Source organism: Crocodylus siamensis, chromosome 9 (genome assembly GCF_052110815.1).
Source record: "Crocodylus siamensis isolate JL-2025a chromosome 9, ASM5211081v1, whole genome shotgun sequence".
Taxonomy (NCBI): domain Eukaryota; kingdom Metazoa; phylum Chordata; order Crocodylia; family Crocodylidae; genus Crocodylus; species Crocodylus siamensis.
In genome coordinates, this window is record NC_143403.1 from 42,064,586 (window position 1) to 42,089,361 (window position 24,776).

Consider the following 24,776-nt stretch of genomic DNA (forward strand, 5'->3'; position numbering starts at 1 on the left):
GGGAAGTGTTTTAGAATGAGGTAGCCTCGTTCCAGAATGAACCAGGGTTAAGTTCAATTTTGACTCAAACCCAGTAGGTTCAGGCTGTGATCTGCAAAAACATTTAAATCGCTCAACTTCTGATAAATTTCATGGAGACACAGTTATCTATCTACCTGCCATAGGTTGTACTGAAAATCCTGGCCTAATTTGTTTTGAGCAGATGAGTACCCCATGCTTCGCAGAATAAAACAGTCACATTGCAGTAGAGTTTTGGAGCATGAGCTGTTCAAGCTAGAGTTCTTTGTGGCAGGTACATGGTGCCCTGTGGATCTTTAGGTAGCTCCCAGAGACAGAGCTGGAATCAGTTAACATGCAGTGGTCGGAAAGGGAGGCAAGTGAATGGACCTGCAATAGTACTAACTGAACTTTTCATCAATGGTCATTTATAGTAATACCAACTGAACTATCATGTCCTCTCTGCACATAATAAGACATCCAACATTTAGTACAGGATCGATGGTTATAGAGCAAAATTCCAAGCAACAGCACCTCCCCCCCCCCCACACACCTCCTTTTTATGATTTCAAACATAGCGGCAAAAACCGGAGCTAATGGCACTGATAAGGATGAGCATGTAAATGCAACTAAATCAGAAAAGACAAAAGCTAAGGTGCTTTCACCAAGCCTGTGTACCAGTGTGTGCAGAACATAAGCAGAATGATTGATGCAGTTATGCTAATAAACTGCACAGGAAAGGCTCTGAATATATGGGGAGCAGGTTTCATCCCATTCTTTAAAACAATCATGACTGTAGCAGGGACAGGCACCAGCCAGTGCATCCCACAGGTCTACGGACTGGCTGACTGGCTGGGTCACACCCAGCCATACATATCACCACACACCTAGCAATAGACTAAGCACCCAGCTGCAAATGCACACACTGGTAAATGCAGTGCCCACACTGGCAGCTGCTCTGGCTCTGGTGAGCACTAGCCTGAGCTAAACAAGTTTGTTTTGACTGGGGTAAAAGGTCAAATCCAGGTTAAGTTCAGGTGCAGATCCTAGCTCAGCCCAATGTGATCCAGTCTTTGCAGCAGTCAAGATGCAACTGTTATTTTTACCGAGTTACAGCTTGACCGGCTGAATCACGCGTCGCGCAGGAGGAGGTCGCGCTGCCGCTGGGCTTAGCTAGCACTTGCCCGCGTCCAGACAGCCCGAGTTGTGTCCCCGCGGCGGAAGTCAAGAGCAGCAAAGTCTCGACAGCAGCTCGGGAGCAACGCTGCGGAGACAGCCCCGTGCAGGCCCCAGGGGCCGGGGGGACGGGGCCGGTGCCCCTGCCTGCCGGGAGGCGGCCCGCGGAGCACGCCCCGGGCAGCAGGAGATCCGGCCAAGGCTGTCTCCAGCCCCGGCGCCCTGCACCGCCGGAGCTGCCTCGTAGCCCACGGGCAGGCAGAGCAGCGTGCCCTCGTGCACTTGGCAGCCACGTGCTGGACAGGCTTGGCACTGGGCACTGCTCTGACACCTCCGCTGTTGACACGCGCAGATCAAGCAAGTTCCAAGCGTGGCCCGGGCAGGCTCGGCTGCTCCGCGCGGGTCCCGTCTTGCCGGACAAGCAGCGGTCCGTGGCGGGCTTGGCCCTGCCCAGCTGCCCCGGACACGCCCCCGGGGCAGCTCTGTCCTCCTCGCCCGCCGGCGGCCCCTTCACAGCAGCTCTGCCCCTCCCCGCGCGGGCGCTGGGACACCTCGGAACGCTCCCGCCCCGTTTCCTAGGCGACGTTGTCAGCAACCTTCCATCCTTGCGCAGGGGACGTTCTGCCCCCGCCCCCTGGCCCGGCCTCCGCCAATCTCGTCGCAGCCCCCAACCTGCTCGGGTGACGTCATGGCCGGTGAAAACCCCCCCTGGCCGCAGGAGCGGTAGGCAGTGCGGGGCGGGGAGGCGCCGGGAGGAGCTGCGGGCCCGGCCCGGCCCGGCCCAGCCCAGCATGGCCAAGCACAACCGCACCCCGGCGCGGAGCCCGGAGCCGGTCATCGAGGTCAAGAGCAAAGTAAGCGGCGCCCCGCCCCGCTCCCCTGGAGCCGGCCCTGCCCCCGGGTCGCCGCCGCCGCCGGCTGCGTCTCCTAGATCTGCCCTCGGTCCATTTCCCATCCTCCCTCCCTCCGTCCATCGCCGCCCGGCTCCTCGGCCCGCCGGCGCCGCGTCCGGGCACAGGTGGAGCGGCCGCGCCGCGCCGCGCGCCCTGGCCCCTCCGGGCAGACCCGTAAACACCGGGCGGCGCGCTGAGACCCCGGGAAGGCGCTTCCAGCCCAGAGGCAAGGCCAGGGACCGGCTTCCCTGCCGTGCCAGGAGGCTTGTGTTTTTTCAGGGGAAGCCTGTTCCAGGGCTTCCCCGGCTGCCTCCTCCGCTGGCTGCCCAGGCGGGAGGGGGACCTCTCTCAGCCTGCACCGAATACCCCGCGAGTTGCTCGGATATTGGGGCCAGCGAGTATTTATATGCCTGAGCACTAATGCCGAAGTAGCCACGGGCATGCCCGGGCTGCCGCTTGTGGGGATTAGATGGCAAATCAGTGGTCTGTTTCTGAATGGACTTGCATTCCCTTCTGGGGCATGCGAGGAGACGAGTGGGTCTGCTTAATGCCCTGTGCAGTGTGGAGCCATCTAAATACCCAGTGGGTTATGCAATGATGCAACAAAACCAAGCTGGTGGTTTGGAGACTGACAGCTTTGGTATCATCCAGCCTCAGGATGTCTGGGGGCTGGAGGAGGAAGGACTGTGAACTCTGAAACTGGAAAGCACAGGATGCTTTGGGCCTGTGTGAAGAGAGGAAGCCCAGCAGATCAGCTCTGCTCCGTAAACTTTGCCTCCCTGGACTGGGGTGGAAAAACCGAGGGAAGACGTGCAGATTCCTAGCTGCACTCCCCTGGGTTTCTGGCATCTGTTTGTGATAAAGTCCTGATAGTGAAATATCTGTGCTCCAGGACAGCACCTTGGCTGCTGGATTCCTAGGGCTCTAGAGCAGCTTCTTTGTCTCAGCATTGACTGGCTGACTTTTCTAAGGGAAGGAGCCTGGAGGGAGGGGAGAGGACTTTGTTCAGCCCCCAGCATAAGGATCAGGGTGTAACTAGAGCAAAATCCTCATTTGCTACCTTTTGGTGAACCCCCTTCCTTCCAGCCGTGGCATGAGTGGTGGCAAGCTCAAGTGTCAGCACTGACATGATTGCAGGTGTCCTCATTAGTCTCTCTGGTTAAAGTTGCTGGGTAGACTTTTATTTAAGCAGGAGCTGGGCAGCGCAGACAGTGCTGCTGGGGCACAGGACCACCTGGGGGCCTAGAGCTCCAGCAGCGTCCACTATGAGTAGCTTGCCCTGGATGATTTTTCGCTTTCCTGTTGGGAGTGGATGCAGCATGGCAGCCCCTCATGGAGTTGCCTCAGACACCTGAGTGCATTTCTCTGTGCCTCATGTGCACTGTGTCCTTGCCAACTCTGTCCAGTAGGGAAGTGGGTGAAACCCCAGTGCTGTAGCAGAGTGCTGATGTAGCAGAGCAGCGGGGCGTAGCAGTTCTGCACATACCTGGTGCGGCGAGGCTTTGTTTACATGGGAGTGGAGGGAAATTGGCTGCCTTTTTGCACAACCATCTAGCAGTGCTAGAACTCTGATCTGCATTGCAAAATAATGCTGGGAAAGAGACTTCTCTTCCTGTAGCACCCTACTACTTTAGTTGTGCTTTTTAGTGCCTTATGTTATGTGGCTAGAACTGGCCTAGCGCAGGGACAGTGATCCTTCCTTTGCTAAATGGATGGCTGTCAACGTGCATCTCTACCTTTGGCAGACCTCCTGCCAGCCCCCTCCAGCTTCCTTGCACCTAGGAGCTCCCCTCTGACCTGCCTTGGTGCTCCTGGTCCCAATACCAGACATTCCTTCCTGTGGTGCCTGCCACCCCTTCTCAGTGCTCAAAGCGGTAAGTCAAGCCAGGATCCCCAGGCTCCGGACCCTGTGGCGGGAGGGTGCTCAGATGGGATAGTGTTGCCAGTCTCTGGGCTGGAAAATGTGTTCTGGGGTCATGAGGGAGCCCAGGTGATGCTTAGGGCTCTCCAGCAGGGAGTCAGTCTGTGCAGACATGTTCTCCCTGTGAAAGGACTTATGCAGTCTGACCTCACTCCATGTGGTTGTAGACATGAAGTACTACTAAGACATGGGGGTTGGCAAGGGGTCTGCCTGATTCCATATGGGTTGGGCTGTAGACGAAGTCTAGCTTTGCACTCCTCATACTCTTGTGACTTCCTGAGAAGATCCGAGCCGGCGCCATTGGTGTACCGGCCTGGCCCGGCGTGCTAGTAGCGCTCTCCAGCCCTGGACCTGACCGCTCTTCTCTCCCCCAGTTTGACGCTGAGTTCCGGCGCTTTGCCGTGAGGCGCTCCAGCGTGGGTGGCTTCCAGGAGTTCTACCAGCTGATACAGACAGTCCATCAGATCCCTTACGTAGATGTGCTGTTGGGATACACAGACATTCATGGGGACTTGTTACCCATCAACAATGATGATAACTACCACAAAGCCCTCTCATCCGCCAACCCGCTGCTCAGAATCATCATCCAGAAGAGGGGTAAGTTCAAGCCCTGGATTCCGCACCTTGATACGAATTTCCTTACAGAGGAAAGGGGGCGAGTGTACCTGATGATCCTCTTATTCCAGGACAGTGACTGTCATGCCAGGTACTATCTGGATTTGCATTGTGATCCCAGGCAATGTTGGTGCCCAGGCACTACGGAGTTGTGTGTCTTGAATACCTATCACAGCTTCCTGTCTGTGAGGGGAACTGGGCTCTTCTGCACTGCTGGGGGTTGTGAATGGCTGGTATGTGCCACGACCCTGTGAATTTTATCCTGACTCTGATGGGAACGGTTCATTAGGGCGGTTTGTGAGTTTGAAGGTTTCTGGTGGAGTGCAGGAGCAGCTGGATGTGGGCTTCCTGCACTCCTCGGTATGTGTTGCAGTTGTGCCTGGGGGTGGGTGGGTGTGAAGTGGGACAACATGACAGATTATCCATAAATGCAAGAGAGAGGTATGGACATCCACAAACTAATATCCCCTACTGGGCTACTGGCTATGCTATGTTCCCCTTTGGAAAAGATCCAGAGAAGGATGACTTTTTTTCTTGTGGTAGGAGGTCTTTCTCCATTCTGACTTCTGCAAACTTCATTTTATGCACACACGCTCTGGCAAGGCAGGGGTTGCATTACAGCTGTGTTGGGAGACTGAGGGGCTTTCTCTTCCTTTTAATGGGAGAAGGCCAGTCATCTCAACAGTAGCCCAGGAGCTGACTTCTCTCACACAGAACAGTTCCATAGAGGTAAGAACAGAATTTCCTTCTTTCTGCTTAATCAGACTCCAAGATACCAATATAACTGAAGCTTTTTAATAGCTAAAAGTTCATTAAGTGTGGCTGTCTCTCTAGGACTCCAGCCAGCCACAGCACCCCTGGGCAGGGAGGCATTGAGGAATCCTATTAAAATACTGACACTAGTACCTGTGTCAGACTGCTTGATTGGAATGATACATCAGAGTCCTCTTCCAAAAAAGGGTGGGGGGTGGGGAGGGGCAGCTAAGAAGCATTCATCGAACTCACCCAGCTCAGCAGGGCATCATTTAATCGCTGTTCATGTGCTGGGGGGACGTATGTGGCATTCAAGGCAATAGAGTTAAAGACCTTTAGGTATACTGCAGGACAGTCAGCATCCTCTATGGACTTGCTGGAAGTAGCTTAATTTCTGGTAACTCTTCTATTAAGAACTAAAGCCCTGCCTCTTTAAAGCCCTCTTGTCCTGCAGAGCAAGTTCTACTGAAAGACTGGAAGGACAAACAGTTCCTAAAAAATTCACTTCCTTTCCCCGAAGGGCAGGTGAAACTTTTAGCCACCAGGATTGTAACTTACATCCTGCCAACCCCTATTCCCATGCAGTGTCCTGAAATGTCAGTTAGCGTTACTAATGCATGTCTCACAAGTGGCTGTGTTCCACCCCAGAGGTGGGTGAATTTTGCCTCTGTATGTGTGTAACTGGGAAGAGTGCACTGGGAGGTAAGCTGCTTTCGTTACTTCTATATAAAAAGTGGAAACAAAAATATCAAATGCATCTGTTACCCTGCAGCTTTCAAACTTCTTTCAGGCCAGAGGATACAGGAGCATTTCAACAATCCACACAAACTTGTTCCACTCCAGAGGAAGCTGTACTTCATTGGCAAAGTCAGCTATGTTAGTTAACATGCACTATCATTTAAGCAGGAAGCAAAGGCTACTACCACTTCCATTTGAGCTGAAGGGAAAGTCAGCTGGCAGATAATGATAATACAAATTAGATTTAACAATGAGTTTTGTGGCCAAATGCCCTGAGTCCAGCAAATCTGGTCTATAAAGTTTCTCTGGTACAAATGGTCAGAAGTTGCATCTGCTGTCTGGTCTGAATGCAGCAGAGCACGCTCTAGGGCTGAGCTGCGGCTCTGGGTTTAGCACTGACTCTTGGAAGCGTTGCCTGCTGACTTGCTATGTCTTTTCACTTTGTGAGGAAAACCAGAGAGCCTCTGGGCTGGTGCTCCCTACATCCCCTTGGTAAGGTTTCAGTCCCAGCCTGACTTCCCTCTCCCATCATTCATAGGATGTAGCTTAATTGATCCACGAGAAATCATGCAGTCCCAGGGGTCCTCAAACATTGTGAGTAGCTAGTCATCCCCTGTAGGCATAGTTTGGGACGTACCGGTTCCAGGTGCTCTCCAAACATTTCCTTTAATAGAGGGAAATCTTGCTGCTTGCAGAGGTCTCCACACAGCCCTGTCATGTTCCACAACCAGTTTGTGGTCTCTCAGATGCACCATGGTGTCGGGGGGCCTGTGGTATCGGCTTGTTGTTCCAGTGGGATGTAGTGTCTGACAGAACTTTTGCTTTTCTCCATAGTCTGACATTCCTGGGGTCGGGGTGTATCACAGGCTAATGTGGGAGCTACCTTTTGGGAAGAGGTAGCTCGCAGGTCACCACTTGGTAAGAGGCCAGAGGGTGCAGTCCATGGAGACGATACCTGCCTATGGCCTCTCCCTAGCCCTGTTGTTGCAGATAACCCTGGCCTCTTGTGAGTTGTCTAACCCCTGCTCACCATCAGGGAAACTGGGGCACTGAGTAATTGGCATGATTTGCCCACAGGTGCAGAGAAAATTGGTCCCAGACTCCTGCTTCCTGTTCTCTAGCTCTGGGAACCTTCCTAGGGTACCTTCAAGCAGCCCTTCCTTGCCCCAGCGTGTGGGGCACTGCTGCTGTAGGTACATCCGGGACCAGGCCTGCAACTGTGTGTCCTCAGTTTGACTCTGGAGGACCTGGTTGGTTCTTTCAGTTCACAATAAGATACTTGCATGATCAGGCTGGCGCTGAATAGTTCTTGGAGTTGCTAGCTGGTGGCTTCTGTCTGGGCCTGGACTCCTGAGTGGGAAGCTGGCTTGGGACTGGGCCAGGGCTCTGCTTTTGTCCACCCTCATGGGGCACTGTCACTGTATGCAGTGGTGCCATGCCCTGCTCCCCCTGCCCCCAGCCTGCACAAGCACGTCAGCCGAGCAGGGAAGGCTGAGTCATTGGCTCTCAAGGAAAGCCCTAGGACACAGCAAGCAGCCGAACGTGCGGGGGCTCTGCCCAGATGGGGAACACTGTCTAATCATGAGCTTGCCTGTGCTGCGCTGGCTGCATCTGCCGTGTGCTCAGAGCAGCAGAGATAAGAGAGGCAGGGGAGAGGCTGACATACAACGCTTGAGTGAAAACAAATGGCTCCCTCATGCCTGCAGCTGGCTGTCCCTGCAGCAAGGGCACTAACAGTGAGGTGGTGCCACAGACTCGGTGAGGATACAGACAGGGATGTGTGGGGATGCCTGGAGCAGCTTCTTGACAAGCCCAGAGGTGTCTAGCCATGTGTCCAAATGCAGCTCATCCCAGGGCTGGGCAGGAGGTGAGGTAAACCAGCCCAGCCAGGATCTCAGGCCTTCTGAGCCACACATTTTTCCTGAGGGTGGGTCAGAGGCAGTATGCCAGGGATAACAGCCAACCTGCTGCCTGTCTCCTTGCTCTGCCTGTTTAGCCTGTCTGGCCTATGCACAACTCCATCAGTGTTGTGATGTTAGTGTTGTTTGGGGGTTACCAGGCACATCGGGCTCCCTCAGTTTTGATGGTCTGTGCACACACTGCCAGGATCTTACTTGTGATGTGCCTGTAACAACCTCACCGTTACAAGAAGGAGACTAGGCTTCGGCTCTTAGTGCCAAAGAGTCTACAAACAAGCCTAGGTGCTAACATGTATGACCAGCTGGTCCATGGTGCTAGCTGGGGCATTTGCAGGCATGAGACACATGTGAACATAACCTCTAAGCTCACTACAGAGTATTAAAGGTTTCCAAGCACCTTATTATACACTGATCAAAACAACATGGTTTGTGCATACACATCCTACTTCTCCCTGATTACCTAAATGTATTCAGATGACATTTTCCATACCTTACTTTTCCCCAGTTAATGCACCCTTCCCACCAAATGTGGAAAGTTGTTTGCCAAGTCAGCCTGACCTTTGTTTTGGTGTACTGTACCAGCCTCATCAATCCATTCTCTAATTTTGGCCTTGGTGGCACCTCTGAAACCAACGAGCACTTTCCCAGCACTTGTGTAAGCTGTATGTGGTACACCTTGTTTTCTGTGTATTGGGGCCTACTTTGGTTCATGCTGTTAGCAGGGCCTCTCTGTTATTTGTGTCTGCATTAATCAGCTGTTAAATTAATCTGTACTCCAGTGAAGCCTGCAACCTGCATCGTGTGGCATCTTCTCACATGGGCTCTTGTCTGGGACTCTAGCAATGCCAATGCAGGGGTCTGTGTGCTGACAGGAGTGGCTGGAGGGGAGGTCTTGGAGGTGATCTGTCCTGGGCAGGCCATCTCAGCATGCCCTGTGTGTATCCTTAGTATATCCCAGCTCCTTGTCCCAGGAAAGGACCCCGGTGCCAGGGCAGACAATGAAAAAGTTGTGGAGGTTAGGGGCTGCCATTGCACTGGAGACTGGCTCCAGGAGGCTGCCCTGGAAGGCCAAGAGGTCTCAGCATATCAGGGTTCACAGCAGGTGTTGAAGCTGTTGGGCTTGGAGGAGGCCAGAAGAGCCCAAGGGAGGCAGCTTTGTACCCTGAGGGAACAGCCCCAGGGTCCTACTGGGTAATGGCTAGGGGGAGAGAGGGCTGCATTACAAAGAAGGAAGCAGGATTGGCTGGGGAAGATGCAGGACCTACCCTGGCATTGAGTAGCTCAGTGATTTTGTACTAGGCTGGCACTTGGCTGTAGTTTGGAAGCTGCTGTGTCACTGGGGATACACATGGATAAGTCTAGGGTTTCTGTCTGGAGAGAAGCCTGTTGCAATAGCAGCTGAATTCTCTTGTTGCAGTGTGGCATGGGTCAGCCAGGCGTCGCATGGGAAGGTAGCGAGGAGGGATGGCAGGCAACGTTCTTAGCTCCTCTGCGTGATTTCTCATCTTGCCAGTTGGGAAGGGCTGGATTGGCTGGCCTGAAGCCTTCTGCTTACTTAAGACACGGAGGGGTGACATGGCCAACAGACAAGAGCAGCATGTACCTCCCCTGCTACATGCACACTGCATCAGCAGCATACTCGGGTCCTGCCCTACACCAACCTCTTTTTGGAGGGTGTCCAGGAGGAGGCTGTCAAGGAGGTGGGGAAGGAGGTACTGTAGGTACTCAGAGCTCCATGGGATTAGATTAGAGGGGCCCTGTGGTAACCATCCTCCTGAAAATTTTTGCAAGGGAGTCAGAGCTCCTCTACCCCATGCCAGAGCTGGTAGGGCAGGTTGAACACCTGCTAATGGAAGCAGTCCCCCCAGCAGCCCATGAGCCCTGAAGCTGAGTTTTCTATGCCTCTGCCTATAGCTTCTCCTATGCAGGATGCCAAGTACTGGTATGCAAGGAGGGCACACTAGAGATCAGGGAAGAAGGAAAGACCATGGACTTGGCAAGAGCAGGGTAGTTCCTGGAAAGGCTCAGTGCCATTCGTTCCCAGGCCGTGTTCCTGAAGCTCCCATCACTCCCATACTGTTTTGCTGGGCAAGGATGGATTCTCCTGGGCCAGCCATTCTGGGCAGATGCTGACTGAGCCAAGCATGGGGCAAGGGCACAGAGCTTCACCAGGCTGTAGTGACCCCATGAAACTGAGTCGCGCTGGCCAGATCAAACTGGTTCTCAAGCTAAGCCTAAGTAGCAACTCCCCCTGATTTTTACTAGAACTAGGTGCCTCCTCCAAGCTGTTGCTTTGTGCTCATCTACCCTGTCCCCTCCCAAAGCAGGCTGCAGTGCAGTGTGGCATTTGTGATCCTCTCAGATAATCCTGTGAAGCCTCTTGCAGGTTGAAGATAACAAACCAGGAGCCAGAGGCCAACAGCACTCTGGGGAGAGCTGGCAGCAGACTACTTTGCTCCATGGGGCTTCGTCCCTGCATGGGGCCTAGCTGCCGCAGATCAAGGCTTCCACTTAGGATGCTGCATCTGAGCCCTGCTGGCTCCTGGGGAGCAACGTTCAGAATTAATGCTCCGATACAGTCAGGAGGGAGATGCGCTGCAGGGAGGGGAGGCTGCTGTGGTGGAGTGGGTGAGGGAGAGATTTTCGCTAAATCTTGCCCACATTGCACACCACTGGTTCCCTTCTCTTGTGCTGGGGAGGGGATTTCCTGGGGTGGAGGCAAGGAAGGAGGCCCCTGTGTTGGCAGCTTGAGCCACTTATTGCTGTGTGAGCCTGGCAAGGAGAGCTTGGGAATCCCTAGTGAGTCCAGGCCCCTGGGCCCCACAGGCTCTTACAACACTGCTAGGCACTAAAGCGACTGGTCCAGGGACTGCTGCTGGCTCCAGCGGGCAGGCTGGGCCACAGGCAGTGGCAGACCCAGTCTTCCCCAGCAGGAGCCTGGAGTCCTCTCTTTCTCTGGCCCCCTGTTGGGAGACCAGACCTGAGCAGGCCACAGGGAGGGCTGGCCAGGGCAGTGGGAAGCTGAAGGCTGGCTGTTGGCTCCTTTGATCAGGGGTTCAGTCTCACTGCCAGGCTCTGGGCTGCTGAGTGCCAGCTGGCCTCTCCTCCTGCACCCTCTGCCCAACAAGCTACCTGTGTGCTCAAGTCCCTCTTGTACCTTTCCAAGGAGTCCCTCAGGAGCACCTGTTGCTTTAGGAGGTGGCTGCAGCTGGGTACAGGGGAGATGCATGTGATACTGTCTCATGGCCACTTCCATGAGTTCCCTTCACCTCCAAACTTCTGGTCCCTGGCTGTTTGCAGAGGAACACACCACCTGTTAATGCTCTGATGCCCCTGCCATGCTCAGCCACAGGCTTCAGATTCGGAGACCAGGCAGCTCCCCGTGCTGTCAGTGGGTTTGCCCAGGTGGAACTGAGCGTGACTTGGCAGTCACTCCTGATGGTGCGCAGGAGGGAGTAGGTCGTGGCCATCCCAGGGGAGTGCCAAACTAGGTAGGTCCTAATGCTGTGGGGTGGGGGCACATCAAGGGAACAGGAGGTTTGAAACTGGGCTATCTTAACAGAAGACTCCCTGTACCTTGCCTGAGGATGAAGAGAAGGGGTGGAGACTGCTATGGACCAGGTGAACTGCAAATCCTCCAGCATGTGCACCCATCTGCAATAAGCTGGCTGACTGAGGAGTCAGCCATCTGGGTGGTCTTTCATAGATTCATAGATTCATAGATGCTAGGGTCGGAAGGGACCTCAATAGATCATCGAGTCCGACCCCCTGCATAAGCAGGAAAGAGTGCTGGGCCTACATTACCCCAGCTAGATACACATCTAGCCTTCGCTTGAAGACCCCCAGGGTAGGGGAGAGCACCACCTCCCTTGGGAGCCCGTTCCAGACCTTGGCCACTTGAACTGTGAAGAAGTTCCTCCTAATATCCAATCTAAATCTGCTCTCTTCTAGCTTGTGGCCATTATTTCTTGTAACCCCCGGGGGGGCCTTGGTGAATAAATACTCACCAATTCCCTTCTGTGCCCCCCTGATGAACTTATAGGCAGTCACCAGGTCGCCTCTCAACCTTCTCTTGCGGAGGCTGAAAAGGTCCAGTTTCTCTAGTCTCTCCTCGTAGGGCTTGGCCTGCAGGCCCTTAACCATACGAGTGGCCCTTCTCTGGACCCTCTCCAGATTATCCGCATCCTTCTTGAAGTGCGGCGCCCAGAATTGCACGCAGTACTCCAGCTGCGGTCTGACCAGCGCCCGATAGAGGGGAAGTATCACCTCCTTGGACCTATTTGTCATGCATCTGCTGATGCACGATAAAGCGCCATTGGCTTTTCTGATGGTTTTGTCACACTGCCGACTCATGTTCATCTTGGAGTCCACTAGGACTCCAAGATCCCTTTCCACTTCCATGCCACCCAGTAGGTCATTTCCTAGGCTGTAGGTGTGCTGGACATTTTTCCTCCCTAGATGCAGCACTTTGCATTTCTCCTTGTTGAACTGCATTCTGTTGTTTTCTGCCCACTTGTCTAACCTGTCCAGGTCTGCTTGCAGCTGCTCCCTGCCCTCCGGCGTGTCCACTTCGCCCCATAGCTTAGTGTCATCTGCAAACTTGGACAGAGTACATTTCACTCCCTCATCCAAGTCGCTGATGAAGACATTAAAGAGTATCGGTCCAAGGACCGAGCCCTGCGGGACCCCACTGCCCACACCCTTCCAGGTCGAAACCGACCCATCCACCACGACTCTCTGGGTGCGACCCTCCAGCCAATTCTCCACCCACCGGACTGTGCAGTCATCCAAGTCACAGCCCCTTAACTTGTTCACCAGTATGGGGTGGGATACTGTATCAAAGGCCTTCCTGAAGTCCAAGTATACGACATCCACCCCTCCTCCTGCGTTGAGGCGTTTTGTAACCTGGTCATAAAAAGAGACTAGATTGGTCAGGCACGATCTGCCTGCCACGAACCCATGCTGGTTTCCCCTCAGCATAACTTGCCCTGCCGGGCTCTCACAAATGTGAGCCTTGATAATTTTTTCAAAGACTTTGCCAAGGATGGAGGTGAGACTAACTGGCCTATAGTTGCCCGGGTCCTCCTTCCTCCCCTTCTTGAAAATGGGAACCACATTGGCCCTTTTCCACTCCTCCGGGACTTGACCCGTGCGCCACAAGCATTCAAATATTCCCGCCAGTGGCTCTGCAATGATGTCGGCCAGTGCCTTCAGTACCCTCGGATGGAGCTCATCCGGGCCTGCCGACTTAAAGGCATCCAGTTCTTCCAAGTGACCCTGCACCACCTCAGGGTCCACGCATGGAAGTCTGATGCCTTGCTGCTGCCTCCCTACACTCCCAGTGAGAGACTTGTCATGCCTCTCGCTTAGGAACACTGAGGCGAAGAACTCGTTGAGGAGTTCAGCCTTGTCCCCTCTGTCCGTCACCAATTGTTTCTGCCCATTTAGCAGAGGTCCTATTCCTCCCTGGGCCTTCCTTTTACTCCCTATATATCTAAAAAACAATTTCTTATTGTCTTTTACTTGGGTTGCCATCCTCAGCTCCATGGTAGCTTTGGCCTGTCTAACTGCCTCCCTACAAGCACTTTTTATGTGCTCCCCTTTTGGCCCTTAGTCTGCCCTGGATTTCTCTGGTCAGCCAGGGAAGCCTCCTGGCCCCTTTCCCTCTTTTACCTCTCACGGGGATCGTCTCGCTTTGTGCTCGAAGGATAGTTTCCTTAAGGCACAGCCACCCTTCTTGGGCTCCCATCATTTCAAAACTACTACTCTGTAGTGCGTCCTTCACTAATCGCCTGAGTTCACTGAAATCAGCTTTCCTAAAGTCCAGTCTTGCTCCCCTGTGGAGGGGTTAGGCTCCATTAATGCCTGGCAGCGTCTCCTTTTGACTCAGCATCACGGGGGAAGGGTGCCAGAGGGCTGGAAGAGCTGTCTAGGGCTGTCTGTGTTATCTCCTCCCAGATCCAGGGAGCCCTGCCTGGAGTCTCCTGCCCATTCACTCTCGTGATGCTGGAACTCAAGGTGACTGAAGCAAACAGGAGCTATTCCAGCTGATGGTGTAGCTGGGGGATGGGCATGGGGGTGGCCAGGGGACCAGGAGTTAGGTGGGGGCATACTCATCTCAGTGGTCAGGATCCAGCGAAGCAGTGCTTGTTCTTTTGCGAGTTGGGCCCTGAGGGTAACTCACACCCCAGGTGCTGGGGTGGGATTGAGCACTTTCTAGTTGCCTTCAGCTGGTGCAGAGATGGAGAGGCAGCATCTATCCTTTGTGTGGCAGAAATACTTGGTCTGGAGAGACCACCCCTGGGAGGGGCAGCTCCCATGAGCTCTGGGGAGGCCTGTCACAGCTGGAGGGCCCCTTCCTGCAGTAGGTTCAGCTATTGCAGATGTTCCCCATTACATCAGCCTAGTCCCCTGGGACTGCCTGCACTCTGCTAATGAGCTATGGGCCAGTGCCTGTTCCCACCTGCCCCACGCATGGCTTGCAGCTGCCCCTGAGGACTGTGCAAGGCCTGGGCATTCATTAGAAAATGGGAGTCAGCAGAGGGGCCTTTGGCTTGCCCTATCTTTTTTCTTCCTCCTCCTCCTCCCCCTCCCCCACTGCTGGCTGGCTTGCCCGGGAGCTGGAGTGCAGGCTGGAGCTGGGGAGATGCACCGTCTCTGCTCTGAGCTGATTCACAGGGCTGCAGCTCCACATGATGCTTCCCCTAGCCCAGACCATGGCAGTAAGGTGCCCCAGTGCAGGGGAAGCCAGGCAGGCAGGGCCAAGGCAGGATCAGCCAAGCACCGGGTCAGCCAGCAGGACCCTGGGTCAGGTCCATGAAGGGCTGGGTGTTCCCTAGCACAGCCACCCCTCCCCCTGCTTGGCCTTGGCTCCCCTGTGACGACTGCGCTCTGACCATGCTCCTGCTGCCCATCTGTGGGAACCTCTGCTCTTAGCTGGTGACTGAAGGTGGGAACAGCCTGCCCAGCTCGATCCTGTTTCCCCTCCAACCAGAAAACCATCCAGTGGGGAGGAGAGAGGCTGGGGGGGTGAAGAGCCTGGCAGAGGTGGTGGGGCAGGGATGTGGAACTGGGATATGGATCTGTCCTTGCAAGGTTGCTGGTATCACAGTGGAAATGTGGTGGTGGAGCTGTTTACCTGATCGTTTGCAATGGGGCCCTCTGGGGCACTGACGCACTAAATAACTGGTCTCCTCACCAGCTGGCCTGGAGCACAAACCTGGGAGTCCACCTCAGTGTGAGCCCCCTGTCCCTATAGAGCTGCCTAGTCATCCATGCACCAGCAGAGACATGGCTTCAGCACACAGACCCAGACACACTTTCTCTATGCTGGCAAAACAAGGCACCCAGGAGGTAGCACCCCATGCACCTTGCATGGCTTTAGCAGCTCTGGGACAGGAAGGTATGGACAGAGCTGCCATCTGGCCCACCATGCCCATGTAAGGCAAGGTGCTGGGATGTAGGTTTGGGGTCTAGCCACTTGCTTCTTACCTGCTTCCTCCTTTCACATGGACCAGGTGGCCTTGGATGGTATATCCAGGTGCAAGCACTCTGGCAGGCCCCTTCCTGAGCAGTGTTTGATATGCAACAAGACAGGGATGGCCAGCCTGCACCATGTGTGCCACACAGGGCATGGGCACCCTCTGTGTGTGGCACATAGTGGATTGGGGGGGATGGGACAGGCAGCACAGTGGCAGATAGGGCAGGGACCAGGAAGCAGAGCAGCAGATCAGGCAGTGGAAGGGGATCAGAATGGTACTCAAGGAAAGTGCAGGGCTATTCTGTGACATGCCTGCAGAAAAGGCTGGCCCTCACTGCAAATAGGAAGAACCATGCAGCCAAGCTGGAAATGAACCTGTCTTTACCCTCAGGGCCGTGGATTCTGGCCCCGGCAGTGATGTGCTGCTGGTGGCCCCAGACAGTACAGGCAGGATGCACCCAGCTTTTCCTAGCAGGCTCTTCCCCCACCATGCTGAGGCTGCTGCCTCCCAGAGGAAGAGGTGCTGAGTTGATCCTATCTGATGGTGACTCAGGCAGCAGAAGAAAATTGCTCACAAAAATAGCCGGGAAAGCCTTGTGGGGCCCTGCAGATTCTCCTGGGCTAAAAATAAGTGTGCTATTCTGTGCACACAGCGAGATATTTATAACTATCAAACCCCTGCAGGCAGGCGTGTGCCATGGGAGAGCGCTCACTGCCTCGGTGCTCAACCAGGCAACAGGCACAGCGGACCCAGCAGGGGTCATGGGCTGGTCAGGAGAAACCAGGGGTCTGGCCCTTCCCAGCCCTGTCCAAGCCTTCTCCACCCCCACCTGTCCATATGCTTCAAGCCCAGTTCCACAGGGCTCTGGAAACAAGCCTGGGTCCTGGCCTGTGGCAATGAAGAGCTGTGGCAGCCCTCTGAGCCACCTCCCCTCTGGAGGGGGGATTCCTGAGCTCCATCCACTGTCCAGGAGCAAAGCAATGCTGCAGGGAGCAGTACAGCTGACTGACCGGGAACTGCCTCCACGTGGCTGGCAGTGCCCTACATGGTGCTGTAGGGTGTGACTTCCTGAGAAGGGTATTGCCATCCTCTCCCCTGCCATCCTCTCCCCCCAGATCCTAGTAACCCTCGCTGGGGGCTCTGAGCAGCTGGCGCAGGCCCTCCTGGGCAGCAGGACCCAGCAGTGCTTACCTGAGTGAAGCTCAGGGGCTTTGCCAACTGGCAGGCAGTGGCCTGGAAGGACCCAGGTGCTTGTAGGCCAGCAAAGCAGAGTGAGGGGACCTCTGTGTCAACAGGTGATTTAGCAAGTACCTGCTCAGTCTGTGCTGCCTCACTGCTGCCAATAGAGGCTGTGGGCCTGGCAAGGAGAGGCAGGGCCCCCCAGGAGAGCCCACTACCTTCCCAGAGCTGGCTTGGCTGCACATGGACATGAACCAGCTATCTCAGGACCAGCCTGCTGTGGTCCTCAACCAGAAATGCCTACATCTGTTCCTACCGGGGCCAATGCAGGAGGAACCTGGAGAATGGAAGAGTGAGGGGACCTGGTATATAGGAGATCTGGCCTCCAGTGGTTTTGGGCTTGACCTGCACTTAGTTTCATAGTTTCATAGTTGGTAGGGTCGGAAGGGACCTAAGCAGATCATCAAGTCTGACCCCCTGCCATGGGCAGGTTCAAACGACCCCGGCTAGGTGATTGTCCAGCCTCTTTTTGAAGACCCCCGGGGTAGGAGCCAGCACCACTTCTCTTGGAAGTTGGTTCCAGCTCCTAGCCGCCCTGACCGTGAAGCAGCGCCTCCTGATGTCCAGCCTGAATCTACTCTCAGTCAGCTTATGGCCGGGGTGGCACATGGCAAACCGAGTGCTTGCCCTTTTCAGTAGTATTTGGGAGGGGGAGCACACTTACTCTCATGCCAGTAAGGAATGCACAGCTGTTCGTCTTGGGAGCCTGTACAAGTTAACTCTCCTCCACCCCACAGTGTAGCTGAACTGATCAAGCTTTTCCAGCATGGAGCAGGCCATGAATTCCTGTTGAATTCTTGTGTCTTGGGTTGTGTGGTTTGCCCCTTAACCAGCTGGTCCCAGGGAAGGTGAACACCTTGGCTGAGACTTGTGCAAGGCCCCTGCATGCTGCTGCCCTCTCACTGAGCTTTTGTGACTCAGGCAGTGTGCCTGGCAGTTGTGTGAGGGGGCTGTTCATGCAGTTGTGTTTCAAAGGGGCTGGACCAGGGATGCCCAACCTTTTTACCCATGGAAAGTGGGGGAGAGGATCCTGGAGGCTGGGCAGTGCAAGGTCTGTCTGTGGGCCAGATCCAGCCAATGGGCTTGATCTGGCACATGGGCCCATGCATCAAAGGCCCAATCCAGCAATGAGGTGGGTGCAGAGCCCGACCCTGATTCAGCTGCCCAAGGAGGCAGAGAGCAGCCCAGCTCCTCTGGAAGTGTTGAGTGGGGGGTGCAGAGCAGCCCCCATCCATACATATGCAGCAGGGGGGAGGAGAGAATGGGTAGCAGCCCAGCTCTGATCCAAACTTGTGGGGGGCAACCCGGCCCCTGTATGGATGGGCAGGGATGAGCCTGGCCCTGATCCTGTTGCATGGCAGCGGCCCATGTGGGCTAGATCTGGCTGCATAGAGCTTCTGCTGGTCCTCCATTGCCAAATTTCCTAACCCAGTTGCCAAATTTCCCAACCTGTGAGGATCCCCAGGGGCCCAATAATATGGCTCTGTGGGCTGGATTTGGTCCACAGGAGGGGGGTTGAGCACCCAGGGCTAAACCAGTGGTTCTCTGTCTTTTTGGACCCCAGGCAGCCCTCCATAGCATTTCTGAATTGAGCAGCACCCTATTTCAGAAACTAATTTATTTGTTATGGTGCTTACCTCCTTACAGAGGGGCCAGGCAGTGTGGGCTGCAGTGAGGGAGGAGGAGCAACTGAGCAGGAATGAGTGCATGCTTAACTCCTCACAACCCAAAGCATCCTTAGAAGGACCTCATGGCACCCCAGGGTGCCGCAGCCTGGCTGAGCGAGGGGTTGGATGAGATGACCTCTTAGGGTGGCTTTCAGCCCTGCTTTTTTATGATTCCCACGCTTCCCCTGCTCATGCTGCAGCCTAGCCTAGCTCTGATGGGCTGCTAGAGCCAACAAAGTCCGGCAGCTGATTCTAAGAAGTTCACCCTGACCAGCATTGGATGACTTAAAATTATAAGGAAGCCTTTGCAGCCTGGTGATGTAGTGACCAGAGGTGCATGAAGAAGCTTGCTGTGTGCAGAGTGAAGGTACTCTGCCTGCCCAGTAGGGCTTTCCAGGTCCATTTGGCCATGCCCTGCCCTGTGTGCATGGAGTGGGACATGAATCTCTATGGAGGAAAATGGCTGCAGGGAATGACTTGTGCCCTGGCTCCTGCAGAAGGGTTTCCAGGGTGGCACTGACTGAGAGCGCTGCTTGGTATCCCATCCAAAGCACGTCCCCAGCTGGCACAGAAGGGCCATGCAGTGGGGCTTGGTGGGAGCAACCCATTTCTGCTGGGCTGGTGACAGAGTTTGTGGGGCTGCCTCAGCAGGCCAGGGGCAAAGGTTTGAATGCTCCTGTCTGAGGAATGAAAGGAATCTGCCCCTGCCTCCCTCACTCCAGTCTTGCCAGTCTAACTGGTGCCTTCTATGCACAGGCGCCTGCCCGGGGTCCTCCTGCAGCTGGACCAGGGCCCCTGTGCCCCCAAGTGGGGTGCAGGGCCTGGGCTCCCAGGAGCAGAGTTGGCTCTGTACAGCCTCCAGGATCCTCTCCCTCCCCTTTTCCAGCTTCACTCAGGGGGGGCTCCTTCCCCCTGCTCCCAGCTTCATTCTCACTCACGAGTCCCCTTGTTTTCAGCCTGGCACTCAGCTGTGTTGGTGCCCTCACTCTGCGCTGCTGGCTGGGAGCTGTGCATGGAGGCATAGCCATGTCCCTGACTTCCTGAGGGCCTAGCACAGTGCTCCTGTATTGTTGGGCCGTGTGCCACCCATGATACCTGTCCCATTCCAGGCTCAGGGATGGGGAAGGTGATGTCACTTGGTGTGGCCAGCAGAGCCTGCTTTGCTTGGCTGCCAGTCAAGGGGTGTGTTAGCACCTTTCCAGTCCCTGAGATCTGCTCCTAGCTGGCACCAAATGGCATCTTCTTCCCTCTCACCCAGGTTACATGGTGTTCAGAGCCCCTCGCCTGTCCAACCCCTGCCGACTGGAGAGGACTATCTTCCCCTGCTCTACTTGGAGCGCCAGTGCCTGGAGAAGCTCCCTAGCTCCTAGAGCAGGTTGGAGGGGGTGCATCTCCCCAGGGGCACTGCCAGGCCTGGAGCCCTGGGGCAGCTGTGCTGTGTGGTGCCTCAGCAGTGTTTAAGGCAATGCTTCTGGGGTTTATCAGAGGCCTCAGTGCCAGTCCACCTCACTGCTCTCTGTAGCTGCGTGGCCCTGGGGTGGGGCTCTCTGCTGTGACCAAGGGGAATGGCTGGAGCTGGTGGAAGAGTCGAGGGCTGCACTGAGTGAGAAAGGAATGAGATCCAAACTGTGCTGACCCTGAGGTACCTTCTCCCTATCCCTCCCCTCCCCCCTGCCACACACCTGTACTCTGCCCTCCCTTGGGCCCTGGCACAGGGGGCTCTTGGTGATGAACAGCCACTTGAGTCCCATGGCAAGCAGCAAGGTCTTTCTACCAACCCTTGGTCCTGCTCTGCTCTGCTCTGCTCTGCTCTGCTAGACAGCACAAGCCCTGAGCGATCTGGTCAGCAGCCCCAGAGATCTGGAGCCCCTGATTCCTAGGCTGCTTGGGGCAGGCATCTCTGGTCAGTGCCCGTGCTGTCCCAGCTGGGGCAAGCTGTTCTGTGGGATCTGGCAGCTTCACGGTTAACTTGGAAGGGCATGCCTCAAAGTGTGATTAAATCCAAATTATCCAGATTGCTAATCCCATCTTGGCACATACAATGTAATCCATTCCCCCAGCACCTGCAGATACCAGACCACGGAGGGGCCAGTCCAGCAGCCGGGCTGTGAGGAGGGGAGGGAGGCAGGGGGAGCAAGACGTTGTTCTGTAGAGGGGGAGCTGGAGGTTGCGGTTCCTTTCCCCTGTGTGCTGATCACGGTAGCTGTGCTCCACCTGAGGTGGGTGCAGCACAGTGGAGAGAGGATTCCTGCAAATTGAGTTGGGGCCCCTGGTGGGCACCGTCTCCTTCCTGAGCTGCAGCAGCTAGTGTGCAAAAGCCCCTGGCTCTTGCTGGTCTACAGTGGATACCCTCTTGCCTCAGGGTACAGGTGGGGCTGCAGTGCTGGGGTGGAGGCAGGGGCAGGGGCAGGTGCGGGAGCTGAAGCAGCCTGGGCACCGTGTCTGCCAGACAAGGAAGGAGGTGTAGCCTCTTTCCTCCCAACACATACACTTTCTGCTGTGAGCCAGGAAAGCATCTGCCTAGTCAGAAGCCAGGCCAATTTTGGGCCTGTGGCCCTGCTCTGTAGGTAGTGCAGGCAGTGGTGCCAGCAAGGGCAGAGAGTGGCTGTTACCAGTCTGGGTAGGCTCCATGGCTTGATAACACACAGCATGTCCACGATGCAGTGCCTGGCATAACAGGAAGCAGCACAGTGCAGACAGTCTTCAAGGTTTGTGTCTTTGGAAGTGCCCTGCAGTAGCAGTCTGGATGGTCCCACTCATGGATTTAAAGCTCCTCTCCTAGCTGCAAGAGCAGGGGGCAGAGCCTGTGGCATGGCAGCTGAGACTACAGAGCACAACAGGGAAGCACCCCAAGAACTGTCTGTGGGAGGGGGCAGCTGTGGAGAAGAGGTTGGCTTGCTTGTGGACAGATGAGCTACCCTGCAAGAGGGATCCCCCACGCCAGGGCCAGAGTGTCTGGGGAATGGGCTTCAGCTGCAGTTCAGGGATGATCTGGACGGGTACATGGCAGGGCTCTGGAGATGCCTTCTCTCTGTGCCTGTGGGGAGGGAGACTTGAGCTGGGCCATCCTGGGGAGATGGCATAGACAGTAGAGGTGTCTTGAAGGGGCCAGGCCTTGGAGAGGAGCAGTTTGGGGGGAAGGCTCTGGCCCTAGGCATGCAGGAGGGGCTGTAGTGCTGGCTGCCAAGGCAGTGCCAGGAGGGTTGGGAATTGGGCTGCATGCAGTGCTGTTGCCTGTGCTGCTGACACAGACTGGAATAGGCCTGGGAGTCTGGCCCATCGGAGCCCTGCTGACATGCCCTCAGCCTTCCTATCCTGCTAAGCTGAGCTACAATAGACCCCAGGAAACATCAGCTGCTCCAGCTGCCATGGCCATCTGGGCTCACAAGGACAGCTCTGCACTCACCTGGGAGCAGGGAGTAGCTGGCAGGGGCCTCTGGGCACTCTTGCACCAAGGAGACAGCAGCACCCTGGGGCTGATGCAGAGCTGGCAGGCCCAAGGGCACTTCAGCCATCCCTTCAGAGCTAGGTCTTGTGCAGAGGGAGCAGCTTGGGTATCTCAGCCTTGTCCAGATTATTTCTTTTTGTACTTTACAGTCCCCAAGCACTACAAATTCTCTGTTCAGGAAAAGGGAGCCCAGGGCTGGGACAGCAGAGGCTGGGGGCTGAGGGGCAAGCATCACCTGAGCAATGGAGGGAGCCCAGGGCTGGGATTGGAGGGGGCTGCAAATCACATGAAGATCAGCAAAGCCCAGGGAGAGCCTAAGATAGGAGGGGAAGTTGCATGGCACCAACTAACGCAGGAAGGAGAGGCCCTCAGAAATACCAGGGAGAGCAGAGGATTCCATGTGTGGGACCACAAGCTCTTGCTCAGTTTCCCTGTAGGACCCACTCAGGAAACTGTGTTGCAGCACTGAGTTGCTGGGCCACCATGACCTTGTTCAGCAGGGGCATGATGAGGCAGTGCCAGCTGGCTCACAGGGGGGACACCTGGCTGACCTGTGTGCTCTGTTTGCTCCCCTGCAGCTGAAGCCGACTCCAGTGTGTTTGCCTCAAACTCCCTGCAGCGGAAGAAGAAGGGGCTGCTGCGGCCAGCGCACCACCGGGCCAAGCCGCATATCCTGATTGGGCTGCCCCAGGACTTCCGGCAGATCTCTTCCATCATCGACGTGGACATCCTGCCTGAGACGCATCGCCGCGTCCGCCTGCATAAGCACGGCTCTGACAAGCCGCTGGGCTTCTACATCCGTGATGGCATCAGCGTCCGTGTGGCCCCCCAGGGTGTTGAGAAGGTCCCTGGCATCTTCATCTCCCGCCTGGTCAAGGGTGGCCTGGCTGAGAGCACGGGGCTGCTGGCTGTCAATGATGAGATCCTGGAGGTGAACGGCATTGACGTGGCCGGCAAGTCCCTGGACCAGGTGACAGACATGATGGTGGCTAACAGTCACAACCTCATCATCACCGTCAAGCCAGCCAACCAACGCAACAATGTCATCCGCAGCAGCAAGGCCTCCGGCAGCTCGGGCATGTCAACGGACAGCACACCCAGCCAGCAGACACCCAGCCCTGCCTCCCAGTACCTGAGCAACTACAGCACAGCTGAGGGTGAGAGCGACGAGGAAGGCGATCTCATTATTGAAAACGATAGTGCTCCCCACTACATCCCAGCCACCTGCCCCAATGGTGGCAGCCTCCTGGACAGGAGCTTTCAACAGAGCCTGTCCCTGAACAGCTCCCAGGGCTCGCTGCACTCCCTGAACAGTCACAATGGCAGCGGGGGCAGCCCAAGCCGGGGCAGCCACAGGGGCAGCCTGCGGGAGGACGGCACAGTCCTCACCCTATAGCCAGCAACCCACCAGGGGGGCTGGCCTCCTGCACCGACCAGATCTCTTGGAGCATTTCTGTATCAGGCCTTGACTGTGCCAGCCCCTTGCTAGGTGGGGCAAGACACAGAAGCAAGGGCACTGGGAAGCCACCCAGGTCCCACACCTGCCCTCTTCTCAGGCATTAAGGTATGCTGGCACCTATTGGGACCTGCCAGGAGGGTGGTAGCTGGGACTAGGGCATGGGGGCCCAGCCCTGGCTCCCTGCCCCCTCCCTACAGATGCTGTCCCTTCTCTGGAGCTCACCCTCCCCTTCCCCCCCTTGGGGAACCAAAGTGGTGTTTCTTTGTCTTACTGGACACTGCCTGTGACAGCCATGCCCATGCTTCCCCCCCCATCCCCTTCGAATCAAGTGTTTTTTAATTGTTTTATGAGAATATGCATCACAAATTAATATATTGTATCAGGACATTAAACCTTTTCTAGGAAGCGCTCTCTCTCATCTCGTGCCAGGGCCTTGCCTGACACTAACAGGTCCCCAAAGCAGGCTTCCAGGACACACACACACCCACACTCACACACCACATGCTTATGCTTGGATGCTTATCTTGCTGGGATCCTATGACCCCAGCTGACTTCCTGCCCTTTGGGCAGGGGGCTGGACTCAATGATCTCCCGAGGTCCCTTCCAGCCCTAATGTCTATGAAATCTATGAAACCACCCAGCCTCATGCACACGCACAATGCAGCCTTCCAGGACACCCTGTTGGATGCACACCTTGCTGGGGTTATTTGACCTCAGCAGTCTTTCCTGCCTAAGAATAGCAGGGCTGGACCCAGTGATCTCACAAGGTCCCTTCCAGCCCTAAACTTCTGTGAATCTGAGGGCAGAGCTACTGCCTCACCCCCAGCCCTCAGGATTAAGGCGGGGAGGCAGAAGCAGGCACCCTCTGAGGCAGCCTGTCTTTGCCCTCCCAGAGTGCTGCCCTGGCTGCTCGCATACACTGTAGCAGTGCCATGGTCATTGTGGGCTCCTCCCCACCCTGTGTAGCTCTCACAAGGTGCCAGGAGCAGGTTGGATGAACCACCCTGGCAGACTCTTGGTACAGCAAAGGGACCAAGCTGCCCCTGAGGATGCCAGCCACAGCCCAGGAAGCCTCCCCCACAGAGACCTGGCTCCAAACTTCTGGGGCCAGCAGTGGCAACTCATATGCAGGGGCTGCTTCTTCTGTGGCCAGTGGACTGAGGCTAGCTGTTTCCTAGTTGCTCAAAGCTCTGAGGTTTGGGTCAGTCCAAAGCCTGCTCTTTATTTCTCTGCCATGAAGCATGTCTCAGCTGCTTGGCTCCATTCCCACAGCTTGGGGCTGTCTCTCATCTGTCTGCCCCATAGGGCCCAGCCACCTCTGACTTGTCCTGTCCTTGCATCTCTAAACTGCAGCTCCCACAGCCCAGGCCTGATGCAGAATGAGCTGGGCTACAAACCTAGGACTGCTTTAAAAGGCCCCTAGGAGATACCTAGAGATGCCCCCACAAATACTCCACTGCCTTCCCCCAG

The 24,776-nt window shown here is 55.7% G+C and overlaps 1 protein-coding gene across 1 annotated transcript; it reads left to right on the top strand.

Annotated features, from left to right (window-relative positions):
- Positions 1 to 1,892: 1,892 nt before the first annotated feature.
- PARD6A (par-6 family cell polarity regulator alpha) lies at positions 1,893 to 23,693 on the top strand. Its single transcript, XM_090062529.1, has 3 exons — positions 1,893 to 2,027; positions 4,362 to 4,584; positions 22,426 to 23,693. Exons 1-3 carry the CDS (start codon positions 1,965 to 1,967, stop codon positions 23,241 to 23,243), a joined length of 1,104 nt encoding a protein of 367 aa, XP_089918655.1. The 5' UTR covers positions 1,893 to 1,964; the 3' UTR covers positions 23,244 to 23,693.
- The last annotated feature ends 1,083 nt before the right edge of the window (positions 23,694 to 24,776 follow it).

Coding starts and splice junctions, on each gene's coding strand:
- PARD6A (XM_090062529.1), top strand. CDS start 1,965: ATGGCCAAGCACAACCGCACCCCGGCGCGGAGCCCGGAGCCGGTCATC. Junction 2,028..4,361: donor TCATCGAGGTCAAGAGCAAA/GTAAGCGGCGCC, acceptor TCTCTCCCCCAG/TTTGACGCTGAGTTCCGGCG. Junction 4,585..22,425: donor AATCATCATCCAGAAGAGGG/GTAAGTTCAAGC, acceptor GCTCCCCTGCAG/CTGAAGCCGACTCCAGTGTG.